Raw genomic sequence first — 19818 nt, 5'->3', positions numbered from 1 at the left:
CGTTGCTTCAGTTTTTTCTACTTTTTTCTCCGGGGTCAGTAACCTGTGAAGAGAGGAAAAAGGAGGATTTACTGAAAAATAAGGATTTACCCGCGGTGGGGCTTTAGCAGAAGTAGTCGGGGTTGTAAACTTTTTTTGTTGTTGCTTTTTGTTTGTTTTTTTATTAAACGGGACTTCCAAAGCACAATTTTGTTTTACTTCAAAAGAGAAAAAAACCCAACAACATTTCACCTGCTGTTAAGGAATACAGGTGAGTCGCCTTGAGGAAAAACGTTCAACTGGATTTTTTAAAAAGTATGTAGTACAAAGTAACAACTAAGTTAATTAATTAAGTCACTAAGTTAATTCTGGTCAAATTAAGCTAATCCCCAATTAAAACAAACTAAACAGAAATAATGAGTGGAAGCAACTCATGCTTATGTAATGTAATAACGTAATATACACATACATACATACATACATACATACATACATACATACATACATACATACATACATACATACATACATACGTACGTACGTACGTACATACATACATACGTACATACATACATACGTACATACGTACATACGTACGTACGTACGTACGTACATACGTACCCAGCTAGCATTGAATGTTTGGAGCACGTCCGCTGAACGTTGTCTTAAACGTCCGCCGAACGTCCGGTGATTACGTTTGATCGACGTCCAAATGAAACTCCGGACGTCCTTTGGAGTTGTATATAATATATGTACAGCGTCCTACTGTACATATATTCTCTTCCTGTTGACAATGTATTTGGATTTCCTTAGTGCTGGTTAATATGGAGCTAAATTAATATGAACATCTGTTCAGTGGTTAGTATATTTTTATTATTTAGTAAAATATTTGCACATCCCCAACAATATTTAGATAGAACCCCATTGGCAAATTACAAATAGCCGTATAGTTTCTGAAGTCATGAACAAGTATAGCTCTGGCTGCATATTTAACCACTCCTTACAGCCATAGGCCCATCTTTTAGTCCTAGTTCATACATATTCAGTAGGGGTGATGCTGATGCGAATACAGGTGGATAGTGTTGCTCTCTTTGTTTGTTCTAAAATGTGTTTTATATTTGCTTGGGATCATTGACCTTTTGAAACACCCAAATATGTTACAAGTTACAACCACCAGCCTGTTCATTTAAGATGAAGTGGAAGAATTAGAAGAAAATAAATCTGGTGGATGTTTCTATCTACTTTTTGCAGTCCACTAGTTACACTGGTAGCAAAACAGACCCTTGGCATGATGCTACCACCACAATATTTGACAGTTTTAAAAATCTCACCTCAGGACCTGCAAGAATATTTCTTACCATCATGATGCAGCAACATTGGGTTACAGCATCTTGTTGTTTATGACAGCCTTAATAGTTCCTGAATTGTTCCTGTATATTTGAGCTAATTTACCATCATTGCAGGTGGCAGATGAGTGAAACGTGGACACAGTTATGTCTTAGGATTTGAAATACATATCAAAATAGATTTTGAAATGGAATTTCAATGTACATTGAATTAAAAAAATGTAAACAATGTAGCAAAAAATGAAGTTTCACACTTAATCCTATGTCTGTTTATGTATATATTTAGTAAATATTTATGGATTTAATGTTTTATGATTTATCCTTCTATTTTCTAAGGACCCTGGGGGTGACGTTTCCAAACAAAAAGGCAACTGCCTAAGTTCGGACCACCTGCCCAGCGTAGTTACTGAGAGAGGAGAGGAAGGGGGAGCTACACTCATCATTGTCTGCTGCTGCCTTGTGCTTCCTCCTGGCTTCAGATGTACGCTGAGAAAGTTGTGACAGAGGGGAAGATGGGTGAGTGCCCTGGTTAAATACACGCTTGTTTTTGTTCCATTCTCCCAACAGAAGACCTCTAACACACACACATCACACGCGCACACGCACCCACACACACACACACACACACACACACACACACACACACACACACACACACACACACACACACACACACACACACACACACACACACACACACACACACACCCAATGCTACACACGTACAGATCAAAATGCTGCTGCCCATGCAGCCTGTTTTCTGTATTTGTGTCCAGACATCAGTCCACCTTACAGTTAATGATTAACCGGCCTGTTCAAAACTGCTTTGCTGTCTTTTTCTTGTTCCCTGAATTTTTTTTATGACGTTTGTTTTTCAGCTGGGTCAGCATATGGTTGGACTAGTTGTAATATTTGTTTAATTTTGCTGTCTCTTTAGTCCAAATAGATCCATAATAATGATGATCATAACAAAGTACTTATTATATTTAGGAAGAGAATGACATGCTTTATTAAATATACCGTAAATGACCATATGACTGTAGGCCATTTTTGGGAAATATGATGATAACATATTGTGAAAGACTAGAACATGCCTGATATTGGGCTCATTCTGTGTTTAATTTTCCTTTTATGTCTCCAACTTTCTAAGCTAACCTTTATGTTATACCATTGCTCTTAAGTTAATATTAAATATCCATTTGGCTGCTGTGGGTCTTTGAATGATCATCGAAAGAAGGAGGTCTTGGAGGTTTTGCCACAGATGCTAACAGAAGTGAGTAAAAGTAAAACATGGGTATGTTAGCAATCACACATAACCAATGTAGCTGTATTTAGCAACATGTAGCTGTCCAAGGACGACTTCCTGGATTTTTTTCGTTTCTTTAGTACATTCAGAAGGAAACAACACAAGTATTTCTTGTGCTTTATACCTAAAGTGGTTAGCAGACCCTCTGCTTCTGACCTCAAGACAGTGAACTGAGAAACAACTTCAAGACTTTACAATAAAACAATAAAAACAAGTTTCTAAAGCAGTTAACAGTGTCTACCCTGCTCATAGAAACACATGCTGGATGAGACTGTTATTTTTTCACCCAGCATAATTTGTGTGTGTTGGAGAGAGAGTTTATTTCTGACTGTGTGAAATGACAGAAAAACTTTACTACTATTAATACAACAACTAATGATGATACTCTTAAGAATAACATGTATACAAAAGTAGAAGCTGTGCACTTTACCCGAGTGACCCTTTTTTCTATTAAATTTAAAAACTTTTGAGTTAGACTAAACAGTTTGACACAGATTGTGCTTCAAGTCTTAAAGAGTTAGTTAACTTTTTTATTATTATTACCTGAAGCAAATCGACATCAGATCACTGTAAGCTTTTTTGCCAGGCATACACTGCCTGTTTTAGCAGACTTTAGCAATTTATTTACCTTACCATCTATTCAAAATGAAATAGTTAATATTAGACGAATACAGCGCTTTGGAAGTGGATATTACCCACACACACACTGGATATAGACATAGATATAGATAAAGTGGATATTAAAAGTGTACAACTTTGCAACCATCCATTCTTATAATTGATGCTGTTGTTTCTAGCCAGATAGCCGCCATGTTTCTTTGTGAAGTCAAGGTGGTTGATGCTGCCAGGTGCTTTGGTTCCTCCAGATCATCTGCTACCCATGTGCACCTCGGCTTTACCAAGAACATATTTATCTTTTGGATTTTGTGTCAGTTGTTTAGTGGCATTAATGACGTTATCTTAAAAATTATCCAGACAGACTCACAATCAGCTGGTTCGCCAAGCCAGCTTTGTGTTGATATCAGATGTCTGACCTGGTTGCTAGACTTCGACCGCCTTCGAGGATGTACTGAATATTCAAAGTGATAATAACTTAATAATAGATCAATTAAAAAAATCTGAAATGACATTTTAAATACGTTGGTTTATTTGTTAAATCTCAGTTGTGCTTGACAGATTTGTGATTTCCATGTAAATAATAAAAGGGCAAAATGTATTTCGTCCATTTTGTATAATAAATAACAGGATTTGCTTCCTTATCCCAGTGCTACTACCATCAGTGTAGCCCAAAGGAAGACAGAGAAGGAAACAAAGATCTGTCTTAGTTTTACCCAGCTGCAGCACTGTTTACATATTTTCCTGTCTTACTTCTCCAAACGAGTTCACTCTTATAAATGGCTATTATTAAAGTGAGACCACTGTATGTACAGGAAGCACATTTGTACACGTTTGTATAAACTGAAAGTATTAAACGGATTTGAACAGAAAAATGTTTATCAAACTTCTGTTGCACTGAAAACCAAAGCTGACTGTATAAGTGAGATACTTCCACCTTTTTAGCTGTTTTTGCTACATGCAACCACAAAATGCACATGACTTAGCTTACCTTTTAATCCGGACTGAAACGAAGTTGTCTTCACCCCAAACACCTTCTACTATTTCTTGCCAGCAAATGGTCTCAGCCTTGAAACAGCTTGCTTAGCTGCTTGACTGAGGGGCGTCAGCCCAGAGTGAATCATGTTGCGTGTAATTAGAGGAAAAACAGCCTCGTTGAGGAGTGGCACGCACTGCCTGGCTTATTTTTGTTTGTTCTGGGCTAAAATCAAAAGGGTTGCTATTTATTTTTAGAGACAATCTGTGTTTATATCTTTCGAGACATAGTTATTTATCACGTGGGTGTGAGCAATCAGAAACCCAGACATGAGCACATGTGCCGCTCGTTGTTTTTTATTTTTACTGTTGTTCCTTGACGACCACTGCATGAATGACTCAGAGTCTGTTCTCACTCCATCTCCTTGTGGGAGTCAGAGGTAGGTCTTTGCTTGATCCCACTATTCCACTTCCTGCTAAAAGCCTTGGGATTATTTACAAGTGTTCAAGTTGCAAACTCTTTGAAAAACTATTATGGAAATATTTCCTTCTTTCCTTTTTAAATTGGTTTTAAAATCTGTTTGATGGAGTGAATGTTTTAATCTAGTTAATAATGAGCAGTGAGTTGTATTTAGCATCAGATTTACAATACTGCCCAGATTTTCATGATTTAACACCTAGAATAATTTAAGATTGTGTTACTGAGTGTGAGTCAAGCATTTTTTCCTACATTAAAAAATGTTTGGTTCCCTGGAACAAAGTCTGTGTGTTTGGTTCGGATTTTGTAATCGCAACATAAAAGCCTAATTGGCCAATAAGAGCCATAAGAAACTTTATGCTTTTTAATAAGTAAACCTGAGATAATGGTTTGAGTAAATATCAGGAATTCATCCTAGATTAATTTCTGGATAAATACGAGTTGTGAAGAGAAATCCCTGACCTGGTGCCTGTTCAGACAGCTTGATGCCGTTACTTATTTCCTTAAGTAGCAATGGCTGATCGAACAATAACTGAGCCAGAGAGCTGATAAGTTAGTAGATTTCTGTTTCATATTGGTATAAGTTAGAATAATGTTGTTAAAGTGGATCATTATTGATGTGACGGTTATGTGATATTAAACCGGCATCTGTTTCACTTTCTGTAATCATTTGTTCAGTCGATTGTTTAAGTTGAAGTGTGAGACGTGTCTGGGTTTTAGAATTTTTTTTCCCATATCCACGTAATCAGCACAGCATGGCATGAAGTTCAGATTGCAGTAATAATTTTTCAGATCTGGTGTTGGTCAATATCTGCACCTCACAGCTTTTCTTAACATCTTGTTGAAATGGTGGTAATATTTGTTAATTTAATGTTTTTGTTTGTCTTTCTGGTTCACATCTTCTGGCAAAAATGTATTAAATCTACACTAGTGGTGGGTTTTAAAATATAATCCAGTCTTTAAGTATTTTTCTCTCTAATTTGACTTTGATTTTACACTCTGAACATGTAACACCAAAATATTCGGTAACACTTTATTTGAAGGGGGTGAATAAGACTGTCATGACACTTTCATAAACATGACATAACACCTGTCATGAACATGAATAAGCCTTCATGAATATTTATGACTGTTGTCATAAAGTGTCATTCGGTAAATTATGACACTTTTAATACAAAGTTGACATTATTCAAAATGTCTTTGTTATGACAACTTGACATTAACCAAGAAATCATTACTGTTTAAACTTTACCTTTAATAACATAAAGATACCTCATTTTTAAAGTGTAATCAGTAATACTTTTATAACACATTTATATCAGTACATTTGTTATAAGACACAATCTTCCTGCATAGATTCTGTCTTTGCCATTCTTCTATGATTCTTTTTTTTTTGCAAAAGGAGAGCATTTAGGCTTTTAGTCTGGCTGCAGGTCTTTAAATAAGTAAAAAATAATCAGAATCTATATGTTTTCCTCCAGCTATGTAAAACTGTCTGCGAAAAGTTTTTGTGCTTTTGTTCTCTCATTTTGAAAATGTACATTTGAAACTCGGTGAATCTCTCTCCTCATACTTGTCAAGATATAGTAACTTATTTTAATTCATCTTTTTAGCTTCAGTTTCTTCATATCTGGATATTAGTTATATCGACTGTAATTTGCGATTTATGTGTTCATCTCACCCTGATTTGTGTATCTGGTTTTTAGATGTGAATCAATCTGTGCTTTTTCTTGTAACAACATTTGCTCGGTCACATAAAAACAATCGGGAAGTGTTAAATCTCTTTTCAGATATCTTGTTTTTTGTGCATGTTTTACCACATCTAACGGCACAGAATTGGATATATTTTCATTCTGTTATTACCCTTTATTAAGCACTTTTGCATAAGTTACTACAAAGGATTCCTTGTGATGGAGCTAAAAGAAAGAATCCAGAGTGTGAAGATTGGAAGACTTAAAAAGAAAGAAGCAAGGAAATTGAAGCTTTGGTTAAACAAAAGTGAACTTGCTTAGCATCAACTGTAAGTGTGCTGAATTTCTCACAAGGCGGACTTTATTTCCACATCTAAAGCTTCAACCAACTGAGAAGAGCTAAACAATGAATTAAATTTGTATAAATATTTTAATAATCCTAAATGGAAGCTAAATGTTGTTTTAACTCATATTTTATAATTAATTGCTGTAGGCAAGAAGGACCTGCTGTAGCAGCCTGTCTTAAAGCAGTTCTGAAGAAGCCTCTGACTGAAGACACTCTTTAGTTGCATGACCATCTAATAAAGAAGAAGTTGTTCATTAATTTATTAAGAATACCTCTTTGCACCATCGTCTCCAGAGATTCTCAGAGCCAATTATAATAATTAGAAGATTAAAAAGATGATTGTTAAATGTTTAAAGAAACACAAATAAGCTAAATTTTTTTCCTTCATCCTTTCCAGATGATGACAGAGCAGAGAAAGCTTTGACTCTGCTGAATAAAGCTCTCATGCTGTGTGATGATTTAATGTCCGTTTGTGTTTGGAGGTGTTGCCTCAGGCCCCGGCTATTGTCTGCTCTGTTGCTCTAACCCTGATAATGATACTGGTTTGTGTAGATGGGATGTGGTGTAAAGTGGGAAAGTGATAGCAGCTTACCTGTGTTGAAAGACAAACAGCGTGTCCCGGAGACTCAAATGTTATATAATAAATAAATGAATAAATGAAACATCAAAAGCTTTTGTGTGGGGAAAGTGTATGTGCATACTTCAATTTAGAAAATTCAATGTAGCTCCAAATGGAGTAATAGGGATAAGATATATATTCAACTTTGTAACAAAAAATTTGAAATTCCTTTTTAAAGAGTCAATGAACAGACAAACCTGATCACTGAAATGTAAAATTCAGCTGAAAATATTTTCACTGCTAAAAAGGAGCTAAAACGTGCTTGATGGGAACAGCGTGGGTACACAGGTTCACACTCCTGGGGCAGACATGGCACTGTATCCTAGTTTTAGGAGTTTGTTCTTGCTTTGTGGGTAAATGCTAGACTTTAGACTATTGATCAGATCTGTACTCTTCACTTTGTGCCAGCACATGAACTGTCTGCCTCTTCACATCTGGCCAGCCATCTGGGCTGCTTGGAGTCCAAAAATTGCTTTGTCTAAATTAAACATTGGTCGTCCCTTTTGTTCATTTTTTCTGAGGTACAAAGTAAAAAAAAATAAAGGTGTCAGTGTTTCAGAATAAATGTACTTTAACCTAGATAGAGTAAATAAAACTATTCAGACTAAACTTGCTTCAACAGGAGAATAAAGTATGTGTACAACTTCACCGAAAGTGTATTATTCAACATTACAGGTAAAGATTAGCCACCAATATGGCAACTAACATTTATTGACATAAAAGCATGCTAAGATTACAGACGTTATTATTATTTTTGCTAATGCCTGAATAATTAGATTAGAGAAATCCTAATGAACAATGTCATGGCTCTGAATAAATAAAATCTCCTTTAATTGAAGTGTTGCCTCAAACACATCCACACACAAACACAGTGATTCCTTTAGAGACATCATAAAGAAACTGTAATGAATCTGTCACTATGTCAGGATGTGAAACTGCACTAGTATAATTCATCCTTTGGTATAATTTCTAGATGTCTAAACATATCAGACATATGAACAGTTCAGCCATCATATTCAGGAAGGAGTCGGGTTCTGGTTGACAGTGTTTGGATGCAAAATGTGTGATTGGTGTCATTTTAATAATCAAAACAAGTTCTGTATCTACATGGGCTAGAAGGTCATTTGTAGAGGAATAAAACATTGCTTCAAATGAAACACAAACAATAAGGTTATTTATTGGAAATGCTTTCAGGAACAGAGACTGTAATCTTTAGAGACAATTCCAGTGGTTTGTGGAAACTACAACTGAATTGTTTGACCATAATGACAATTTTTATATTTGGAGATAAAAAAAATGAAGAGACTCTTTTTCAGAGATGGTTCCAGAAAATGTCTGAGAAGAGCAGAAAACGTATGCATGACCAAGGTGGACTCGTTTATTCCAGTTCTTTCTCCAGGATTTGGTCAAAGTTGTTGTGACCTCTACTCTAACCATGTCACTCAGTTCATACAATATTTAATCTTCATTCTGCCAAGGCAAATCTGAACTAAGTTGTATGTCCATTATGTGCCTGTGTGTGTGTGTGTAGGGAACAGAGGCATCTCTCTGACCTGTGTGTTGACCCCCTGGAGGTTGATGGGCATCTGTGCAACGCTCATGACCATTGGAGCCATCGGCGCTGCAGTCTGGGCCGTAGGTCAGACTACGTTGCTTTCATGCATAATCATATTACACATTTCTCCAAGCATGTGACGACAATTATCAGCTGCTTTTGATATTCCTTGATGCTTTCACTTGATTTCCAATCAGAACGTACTGACCTGCTGTTGTTTATTGTGTTGCTGTAGTTACATTCTGCACTATGGAGGAGGACACAGGACTGTATGATGGTAAGACTGATCGAACATTTATCAAAATTAATTAATCCATTTATAAGTGTTGTTAAATCACAAACATGCCATCAAATGTCGTATTACTGTTCACAGTGAAGCTATTGCATCTAGTTATTAATTTATTTAGAAAACACCACAGAACAATAAGAAGTATCTGAAGTGATTTTGTTTCCCTCCAGTTCAGGTAAATTCACCTGACCAGCATCTCAGAGTGTTTGACTCCGCTCAGAGGAGGTGGCGCCAGGTGTGTTCCTCGTCAGCCAATGAGCTTCTTGCTAGCATCAGTTGTGAGGAAGTTGGATTTGTCAGGTGAGATCATTGTTATCGTCATGTTTTTTATTTATGCACTGGTTTCATGAATATAATGGGAATTTAATTTGCTGGCCTTACGACTGTGCGTGTTTTTCAATAAAGGTTGAAAATCCTGCTTTAAAAAAAGTTTTCTCCCAAAGCAATTTGTTTTAATGAAAAGAACAAGAGTTACTCAGAGTAAAACTTAGCATAGAGGCATTTAGATTGCATAGATATAAGAATAAGCACACACGTCCAGAACCAAAACAGCACCACAAACCTGTTGCACATCATTCTGTTTGTTTTGAAAATTGTATTTGTAACGATAAAACATTTCCAGAACAGATGAAATTTAGTAAAAGTTTTTTTATTCAGAAAATAGACAAGTGGCCAAGGTGAAATCATCATGTTCTCATACGGTGGGCTCAGTTAACTCCCATGGTTTCATTTTTAAATTTGAGTAATCCAGTCATTTAGAAGACATAACTCATGATTAGTGTTTGTTTCAGTGTGGTGAACTACTCGGTCGCATCGGTGCCTGAAGCCAGTGGTGACGTTGGAGAGTTCTTCTGTGTCAGACAGGAAGAGCTCAGCTATGGAAAGAAAATCAAAGACTCATTGTACCCATGGTAACTCACACCGCTGGTTTATCTCCTCATCTGTCTGCTACAGTGCCCTCTCTGTGGTTCTCTTGTGTGTTTTTATGAATTTGGCCTCTTTTAACATTTATGAAAGATGCTTAGAGGTTTTTGAGTATCCTGCAGTCATTAACTCTGGTTGTCTTTGTTTCAGTGCCTGTGAGAGCCAGGAAGTTCTTACACTGTTATGCCAAGGTGAGAGGTTGGGCCTGGACTCATTCTGTGTGGCACACTGGCACAATTCAAGCTCTGCCACCCGACACCGCTACCAGAATACCATGTTTTTGTGGATTCTGGTTCTTATTGATCTTGTTTTGTTGTGACTCCATTTTCATTCCTGAGAAAACTTTTTGTCTCAAAAAGCTGAATTTTATTTCCTTTTCATCCCTCCCATCTCTCTTCTTCGCAGACTGTGGCAGGCGTAGTTTTGCGGCGGACCGTATAGTTGGGGGTGTGGATGCCAGGCAGGACAGCTGGCCCTGGCAGGTCAGCTTACAGTACGATGGCATTCACCAGTGTGGAGGATCCATCATCTCTAATCGCTGGGTCGTTTCTGCGGCTCACTGCTTCCCAGAGTAAGTGAGGCAATTACTTCTTGTGTTTTAGGAACTGGTTAAACAGCGTTTCACCAATTATTTATAAGCTTACAAGATCTACATATAGATATTTCAAATGTGTTTAGTTAATGTGTCTGTTTGTGAAGAGCTTAAAAAAACTTTTTCCATTTTTTTCCAAGGCGGAATCGTTTTATTAATCGATGGCGCGTGCTGCTGGGCTCCATCTACAACAAACCTGTCAATGCCAACGTGGTTGAGGTGAAGACCATTGTTTACCACAGTAGCTACCTGCCCTTTGTAGACGCCAATATTGATGACAACAGCAGAGACATCGCCGTGTTGGCCCTCGCACAGCCGCTTACTTTCAACGGTAAGACGTCATAAAAAAAACAAGCTATATTCTTTTGACATGTTGATGTCTGTAATGATTAACACCTTCTTTAACCTGTCAACGCTGCAAAGATTGTCAAAACAACCACTTTTCTGACTAATTAGTTTGGTTACATTAAGAGTACAGTGTGCACTGCTGCAGTACAGGATAGAAAACCAACCATTATTCCAGTGGGACATGACTGACACCTAGTGTTCAACATGGATAACTACAAAATCAACATTTGAATCATAAGACAGTGATGGTCTGGATATTTCTCGTAAGCCTTGTTTTGAATTGGCGCGTCATAGATTAACTGGAATGAACTGAAATGGAATATTCCAAAATATGTAAATGAAAAAGGTTTATGAAAGGTAAAGAGATCTCAGTCCATCTTTTTACTCTGTTGTGTTTGGTTTTTAGTTTCAGTACAAAACTATGGGTAGGATGACATCTAGCTTTGTTAATTATAGACTTGTTGTGAAATTATTTTTTAATTTTAGTAAATGCTCTGAATTAAAGTAAGAAAAACTTTTAAGGGGATGTAGCAAAAACAAGAATTGAACATAAAAAATGACATAAAAGTTCAGTTAAACTGCAACAATGCATTATGTGTCCATGTTTGCAGAGTACATCCAGCCCGTCTGTCTGCCAGCATATGGACAACGGCTGGTAGATGGACAGATGGGAACAGTGACAGGATGGGGAAACGTTGGATACTACAGTAGGTTTAAACCCTTAACATACTTTGAGATTTTTTTTTTTTTTTTTAGTTAAGGGTTACATTAAATTTTTTTTTTTTTCATTTTCTTGCCATTCATTGTTTTTTTTCTCCCTCAGGTCATCTGGCAGACGTTCTTCAGGAAGCAAACGTCCCCATCATCAGTGATGCTGTGTGTAACGCTCCTGATTACTATGACAACCAGATCACCACCAGCATGTTCTGTGCTGGCTACGAGAAAGGAGGCATCGATGCCTGCCAGGTCGGATATCAATGGGTTTATAAACTTAAACGTGTCAACAACTTTGGATTATTTTGTGTGATTATTTTACTGTGTTGGCTGTAATTGTTTGTGGCATTAGGGAGACAGCGGAGGTCCTTTTGTGGCTGCTGACTGCCTGTCTAAAAGCAGCCGCTATCGCCTGCTCGGTGTGGTGAGTTGGGGAACGGGCTGCGCCATGGCTAAAAAACCAGGCGTCTACACCAGAGTTTCCAGGTTTCTGCCGTGGATATCCACAGCCATGAGGGTAAGAGTCATGCCTTATCTGTACACCTCTGTACGAAAAAACACCAGATCTGAAATGCTGATAACTATGTAGTGTTACATGTTTCTCATTATTTCTAAAAACATTAGTCTGTTTAATCCTAATTTTAATGAAACCAGCAACTGATTCATTTGAGCTTTTTTACACCAGCACACCAGAACGGTCATTCAGCTTGTAGACGAACCTTTCTGCTCTCATCTTTCTGCAGAACTATCACAACTCACCAGGCGTTCACAAACTGGCTCGACCATGAGGCTCCTGCATCCATCTCTCATCTTTTGGATGACAATACGAACCTTTTGCGTCGCTGATACTGTGACCCCGTGACAGGGAAGTGAAAAACTGTGACCTTCCCCTCCTATCATGGCTTCAGACATTTATTCTGACGGAAACATTCCCCACTTCCTGAGCCTTATGCTTCACTAAAGGTGTACTGGTAGGAAACTAGTTTAACCAGTTGTTCTTAGAAGTTATGAAGATATGGAAGCAAAAGACATGTAAATATTGTCACTAAGGTGAATTCTGCTTTTGAGAAACCTGTTGAGTTTATTTTTCTCTCATATCTGAAGTAGACTTTGGACTTGAAGTACGGATAACTGGACATATGAACTTCCATGAAGCTCAATCAATCAGAGCTATTCTGGAAGTAAACTTGATTAAAAAAAAAGATTTTATCAACTCTTAACGTGAATCGCTGTCTTCAGTGCTGGACACACCGTTCACAGTGCATATTGTAGGAATGCTAAGTCCACTACAACACTATATATAAGCTAACAAATCAATGCAAACAACCAAACACATAAAGATTAAAAAAAGGTTATTATTTTCTGAGGTTGCCTCACAGTGGAAATGCTAGTTTTCTTTGCTTTCACATTCACTTATGTGATACGCACCTTCTCTTTTATCCTTTATAACACATTTTATGACGTTTCCACATAACATTCAGTATGTGCCTTTTACTTTATATCCACTTCAATCGCCCCAATCAGTGTTTTGTTGTTGTAAATATTAGTCAGTTCCTGTCTCTGTTCAAATTATTGAACTTTCTCAGCTTTTGTCATGTTATAAACACAAACTTCAAAGTATTTTAATGGAGCTATATGTGACTGACATAATAGAGAATAATTGCAAGGTGAAAGGAAAAAGGATACCGACAGATCTTGCCATTCAAGTGTGCAATAATAATTAAATTCCCATCTCATAAAACCTTTTTCTACTGAGGATTTTTTTAGAATTGTGAATGTAATATACTGGCATGTGTTTGTTTGTATGTGTACTGATATTCCCAGAACTGTCATATTAAACTTGAACCACAAAACCATAAACACAAATATTTTTAGCAAAATAATATTGTTCCTCTTTGTGTTACATTTACCAAATAATGCATTAATATGATGTTTTATACTTTTCAGAAATAAAAATGACATAACCTAATATGCAAAAAAACAATGGAATTATCAGTGTGTGTTTGCTGAGAGCAGGTTGTAAATATAAATGGTTTTTGATCAAAAATAGACTGATGAAAAAAATTAGTCAAAATCATAATAAATATTATTTATTTTCAAATGCAATATTTACCGTTGTGCAGAACACGGACATGATGTGGTTCATGCTGTCCAAAAATGACATAAAACATTTAAATCACAATATAGTTTTAATACAAGCAACTGTTTTTGTAATCGCAACATTTAATATTAAAAGAAATAAATAAAAACTATATTTCACAAAAATTCTGAATTCTTTAGCTTTTAATGTCTCTTTCTCCTGAAACGTGTTGAGTGTGTATTTTAAAACGAAGATGTTGTCAGGAGACAAAATCATCTGCTGGATTTGACGACCGAGGAGTAGATCACAGAGCCGCCATCTTCTCTGCCTTTAGACCTGAGGAGAAGATCGTACTGTAAATTACTATAAACTTTATGACTCTCCATCAATCCACTGATTAAGACCTGCTGATTGCCCCTGTTGCAGTGCAGATAAGAGTTTCTTCAGGGGTGTATTTTATTGTGAACTATTTGTGTAATGATGGAAACATACTGTTGTACATATAAACCTACCCGGAGTTTTTGTGTTGTGCTGCGCTCCAGTCTCTGGGTTTGACTGTCACTGTGGTGTAGATAATCTCTGCCTCAGAAGATTTAGGAGTCTAAAGATTAAAGAATGAAACCGTCTCAGTCAGACTACTATTAGATATTCATTTGTATACTCATGCAAACATATTTACATTTTTCCCGCGTGAAGCTGGAAAGCTGTAGGGGTCAAAGGCAGGTGGAGGAGAAGTTGGAGGCACGTGAATGTTGGAATAAACTGTTTCTGTTGGTTCTTCAGGGTTTGATGCTCCTCCATGGATTCTGGAGACTAAATGAGTCTGATGGATAAACCAGAGGAAAAGTCTTTGTTTTTCCTTTTTAAAATTCTAATTCAATTTTTCCCCAAAACGCCACATAAAATTTTATTCGAGCAAAAAGAGCAAGCCACAGCTCACTTCTTTGAATTCGGAAAACGAGGATGTTATTTCACAGCTTACTGCAGATGCACTCACTTTTTTATCCACCTCAGACCTCTGTTTCCTCCTGGAAAAACAACAAAGGAAGTTAACAGGACGTTAATTTTTAACCTTACAGAACAGCGTGTTCCTTACTTTTGCTTTATCTTGTGCCATCTTTTTAACCGATATTGCAATATTGGTAAATACATCAACTATTAGTTGACACTCGGATTACATACAATCAATTGTTTTACTGTTTGTAGGAGATTAGTGGAAAATACAAGAAATATAGTTTTTTAAAAATATTTTTTTATCATTCATCTGAATTATCAGGTTATGTTTTCATAGAGAGTGAAACAGACGTTTTTGGTTTTTTTTAAAGTTCTGATTTGTGTTTTTCCAGATACAGGAAATGTGTCTAACAGCTTAACACATCCAGAGACTGAAATGATGGCCCTTCCTGATTTTTAGAACAACTTACGTATGGCTGTGGGTTTTACATCACCACAAATCAAGAAGTTCAAGATGTATCAATACTTTTGCAAGGCACTTTGAGTGACCTCTGTGTCGCTCTTTGCCTGCTGTGGCTGCAAACTGGTTGTCCAAAATAGAAATTCAAATGATGCATGCTACGTAAGTTATGATTTGTGTTGAAATTTGTCGAAAGGCAATGTCCCAAGCAGAAGAGGAGATTTCCAGACAATGAAGTCATACAAGTTGCAAGTTGGCCAACAGTAACAACCGCATGACTCAAATTAGTCGCCCAAACTCCTAATTGTTTGATGACTCACCAGAACAAAAGCAGCACGGCAACTAACGCCGCAATAAGAAGTAGTCCGACTCCAGCTAAGATGGGAAGGGACTGGCTGCCTGCGGAGCAAACAAAGTCATTTTAGGTTTTAATAAAGTTAATGGTTAGCAGCAGTGAGTGAGGAATGCCACAAACCATGCTGCCCTGCTGCCATGGCCAGGACCACCTCGGTTGAGTTGCCCTCTCCGAGGCTGTTCCTCACGTAGCAGACATAGAGGCCGCTGTGGGATGCCTCCATGGAGGGAAGGGACAGCACCTGTTCTGAGCCCACATGGACCAGGAAGTGGGAGCCGGTCGGTTCTGTCCTTTTGTACCAGGTGTAGTTCTCTGCTGCAGGGTTAGCATCGCTAATGCAGGTCAGATTGACACCGCTGCCCTCAACAATATGCTCTGGACTCACTGAAACTGAAACATTCATCGGCTGATCTGGAGAGAAAAAGAGTCATTAAAAATAAATATTAGCAAAATGCTCTTCTTATACGTTTTAGTACAAGGCTGGATCCCAGCCTGTACACAATCTGAGTGCCTTTAAAATACTATTCACAATGAAAGAGAGACTGTTTTGGCTGCTGCAGTTCTTCTGTTTCGTACCCCTTGCTCTGCTACCTCAGTCTCAAAGAAAAGTTTTTTCTGTAAGTTTTGCCTGGACATGATGAACTGAAACCACATGTTCTGGTTGAATACCAATGAGAGGAAACATGCTAATGTTTCACTTCAGAAATCCTCTGCATGAAAATGTGCTCTGTAAGAGTCAGATGGTTAGTTTATTGAAGACGTTAGCCATACGTCCTGCAGAAACTTATTGGGAGGAAAAACATCTGTCAATGTCAAAAGAAATGGATATGGCAGCGTTCTGAAGGCCAGTGGTGAGTGAGATGATTGTGAGCAAAATCACACATTCAGACCAAATAATCCTCATCAGTAACACTCTGTCTCTGAAAACACTCCAGTTGTCCTTCTACTCACACCGGACGTCCAGGTGTACCGCCGATGAGTTGATCAGGTCGCTGCCGCTCCTGCTGATGTTGTTCCAGGCTTGGCAGTGGTACCGCCCCCTGTGTCTGGGCTGGACGTCCGAGATGACATGGCTCTGCCCCGAACTCACATACGCTGCGTCCTTGTAGAGACGATATCCGCTCCGAGCCACCGGAGGGTTGGCCCTGCCACTGCAGGTCAAGGTAACCAGGCTTCCTCTGACGACGTCTCCAGATGGACTCACTGACAGCGTTACGTCCGTAGGAGCATCTGGTTCACAGAAGAGCAGGAAGTTTAGTCTCACAAGTGCAAAGGCTTCAGATGGTGATGATGAAAGGTTTTCTTTGATTACGTAAGATTCGTAAGGTTAAACGAGTAGCTGGTTTTTTAGTGAACTGTAGTTTCTCCAAACGTTCTTATTTTGAAAAGGGGCTTAGAGAGATGGGTCTAAATATGTATATTGATTTTCTGGGTTATCAGGAAGTCATGTTTTTTATTTAAAGTTCCTGTAGACCTCTATCAAGTTTATAAAGGTTAAATACACATTGAAATTCTTCAGTAAAATTAATTTCCTCAGAATTCTTAGGGGTATGTCTAGTGATGTTAAAAGTGTCTTTTTGTACATCTTTACAAAGGATACCAAGAATAAATGTGGTGATCTAATTTAAAGCCTTATTTTTCAGCTAGATTTTTCAAGGGAAGATTTAGCAAAAAAGCAAAACAAAAAAAACCCCGAATTGCTTTTAAGGTTTAATTTTCAATAATTATTTTAGCTCTAATAACTGCAGTCGACAAAATATCGTTCTAAGAATTCCATAAAATACTAAATATTAAGCAATAAACTTGTTGTTCATTAAACAATTAACACAGAACAAATCTTGGTGTTGATGTGTGGTTTGTTATATTTGGTACATGTTGGTTGTGTGTTCTCTCCAATTACCTTATTAAAATATCAGGCAAATTTAAAGTACCATTCTATCTGTAAGCAAGCAAGAAGATGTCCATCAATGAGTCAGTTGTGTTTGTACAAGAAGGCAGTCGTGACTCAGGAAGTAAAGGGGAAGCACAGTAACACTTTTTTCCACACAAAGAGCAGGAATAATTGGGACATACACCCTACTGCAGAGCTGGGTGTGCGAGACGTGCTTTCAGGTTGACAATATTTAATATTTAACATCCTTCATATACTCACAGTGAACACTCAGATCAACAGAGGCCGACCGGACCGTCTCCTCTCCCTGGATGGCGCAGAAATAGCTCCCAGCATCCTCTCTGTTGGCCTGGAACTGTGACCTCTGAACAAGTCGCCCATCTTTGAACCAGTTGATCTTTCTAGTTTCAGGACAGCCCGACTTGCATTTCAGCCTGACAGCGTCCCCCTCCCTGGCAACGCTCGGCTCCACCACTGTGGTCAGCTCTGTCACAGATACAGAGAAACACATGAGTCACCTCAAAGTCTTGGAAATGTGTTCATATGTTGTTGTGTTATTACCTCTCACAGACAAGAAAGCGTATGTGTCACTTTCCCAGCTCCCAAGTGTTGCGGCAAAATTGAAATAATACGCTCCTTGATCCGAAGGCTGGACATTATTGATCCTCAGGTTGCAGTTGCCGCGGTAATCACCGATGTATTTAAAATGGTTTGGCGGCGAAGGGAGCTGTGAGAGGGGAACCCGAGTCAATCCGTTAGAGACCTGTTGGGCTTTAAACCAGCTGACCCGGGTGACGATATTCCCCAAAGTATAGCCGTACTCGCACTTCAAATCTACTGACGTCCCTCTTAAAGCGCACTGGTTTTCATAGGTCACCCCCCATGTTCCACTCCAGACACCTTCAGTATATATATATAAAAAAAAAACATTTTCAAAACCAAATAAGATACAGTTAATGTTAACTCATTGGCAAAAACAATCCAGAAAATATTATCTTACCTGGAATTAATCCCAGAATAATGATGATCCACCTTCCCATAGTTTAAATCAGCCAGTAAATCATGAAATTGTAGAGTACAGTATGAGGACAGGAGAAAGAGCTCACTTTGTATATCCCTGGGGTGTTTTTTTTTCTTTCTTTTTTTGGTCAGTGGAAAGCAGAAGTGGAACATCTTCCTTCCCCTGCTTCCTTTTTATCATATTGGGACACTTTTTGAGTTACAATTACCTTTCAGCTAAACACCTTCTTACGATAAAATAGACTGGCAAAAGACTCGGAGAGTTAAGATGTGGAGAAAGAAGACTGATTCAGCTGATTTGTTGAACCACAGCATTGAGACAGAGTACAGAATGTTCAGTATCCAGCAGCGCAACTCTGTGGTTATGCAAAGTAAGACATGCACGGTTTACTGGTTTTCACTGTTTTTCACTGTTTTTCTTCTTTTAGGAAATGTCTCTGCGGAGATGTTTATGTAACATACGTAAAAGACATGTGGCTACTGGACATGTTTTTAGAAGGGTTATAGCTACTCATCTGCTGACAGGCCACAGCTGCCCGCTGCACCGTCTGCAGAGCGGGATGTGTGCTTCAGCAGGATTTAACTACTAGACTTCAAATTCCTTAACATGGACAAAGAGCCACTACCAAAAAGATCACAACGTCAGTTCTTCTGTGGAAAATATGAACAATGTGGGCTGTTTGGTATGATTTGTATGTTCATCTTTTTTTGTACTTTAAATATATTTCAAGTCTTACAAAGAATTGATCAGGGAGGAAGAGCATCTCTCATCCTCACAGGTCAATAAAATCTCCAGTGAACTGTTAAAAAAAAGTAAAGATTGTGATTTAATAAAGTCACGACCTCACGTGTCTCCCTCCCTGTCCTTTTGACCTGCTGGCTGACCAATGTTAGCTTTATCTATTCTGTGTCCACTAGAGGGAGACACTGATCCACACAGCCGCTAATAGAAATCCATTTAGATTCCTAAACGTGGCTTAAGATGAGCTTCACTCTCACTCATTTGACTTGAAGATTTTTTTTTAAGTCAAATGATTTGAACTTTGAGATGGTTCCATCTTAAACTCAATGGCTCAATAAGCCATTGAGTTCTTAAACTCAATGGCTTATTCAGTTTTAACCTTCATGATCTTCATTTATTAAATCTGATCATAGGATTATAAGGCATTATTCAAAAATATGATATCTAATTGACAGTCTGATGTATACTATTTGTTCATAGTTTTATGTCATATTTGATTCCTCATATAACCTGAGCTCTCGTTTAAATCTATTCAGATA

At 37.8% G+C, this 19818-nt stretch overlaps 2 protein-coding genes across 2 annotated transcripts; one reads left to right on the top strand and one right to left on the bottom strand.

Annotated features, from left to right (window-relative positions):
* Positions 1–36: 36 nt before the first annotated feature.
* hpn (hepsin) lies at positions 37–13871 on the top strand. The gene is made up of 13 exons (XM_008432049.2): positions 37–250; positions 1662–1841; positions 8887–8994; positions 9146–9187; positions 9370–9499; positions 9991–10110; positions 10274–10314; positions 10529–10694; positions 10856–11046; positions 11675–11770; positions 11887–12029; positions 12130–12294; positions 12521–13871. Exons 2-13 carry the CDS (start codon positions 1805–1807, stop codon positions 12563–12565), a joined length of 1284 nt encoding a protein of 427 aa, XP_008430271.1. The 5' UTR covers positions 37–250; positions 1662–1804; the 3' UTR covers positions 12566–13871.
* Positions 13844–19025, bottom strand: LOC103478305 (B-cell receptor CD22-like). Its single transcript, XM_081597353.1, has 10 exons — positions 19019–19025; positions 18079–18480; positions 17779–18003; positions 16578–16856; positions 15747–16037; positions 15592–15670; positions 14798–14885; positions 14537–14680; positions 14370–14458; positions 13844–14193 (listed from the first exon to the last, which is right to left on the bottom strand). The coding sequence occupies exons 1-10, from the start codon at positions 19023–19025 to the stop codon at positions 14130–14132; spliced, it is 1668 nt and encodes a 555-aa protein (XP_081453479.1). The 3' UTR covers positions 13844–14129.
* Between the last annotated feature and the right edge of the window lie 793 nt (positions 19026–19818).

Source organism: Poecilia reticulata, chromosome 16 (assembly GCF_904066995.2).
Source record: "Poecilia reticulata chromosome 16, P_reticulata-male-v2, whole genome shotgun sequence".
NCBI classification, from domain to species: domain Eukaryota; kingdom Metazoa; phylum Chordata; class Actinopteri; order Cyprinodontiformes; family Poeciliidae; genus Poecilia; species Poecilia reticulata.
The sequence above is the reverse complement of the archived record's forward strand: the minus strand, read 5'-3'. Positions and strand labels throughout refer to the sequence as shown.

Excerpts from the sequence above, each read along its gene's own strand:
- hpn (XM_008432049.2), top strand. The coding sequence starts at position 1,805 with ATGTACGCTGAGAAAGTTGTGACAGAGGGGAAGATGG. Across the intron at positions 11,047-11,674 it reads ACAGCCGCTTACTTTCAACG|AGTACATCCAGCCCGTCTGT; the intron begins GTAAGACGTCAT and ends CCATGTTTGCAG. Across the intron at positions 12,295-12,520 it reads GGATATCCACAGCCATGAGG|AACTATCACAACTCACCAGG; the intron begins GTAAGAGTCATG and ends ATCTTTCTGCAG.
- LOC103478305 (XM_081597353.1), bottom strand. Across the intron at positions 18,004-18,078 it reads CGCTTTCTTGTCTGTGAGAG|AGCTGACCACAGTGGTGGAG; the intron begins GTAATAACACAA and ends TATCTGTGACAG. Across the intron at positions 14,886-15,591 it reads GCCGTGCTGCTTTTGTTCTG|GAGGAAACAGAGGTCTGAGG; the intron begins GTGAGTCATCAA and ends TTGTTTTTCCAG.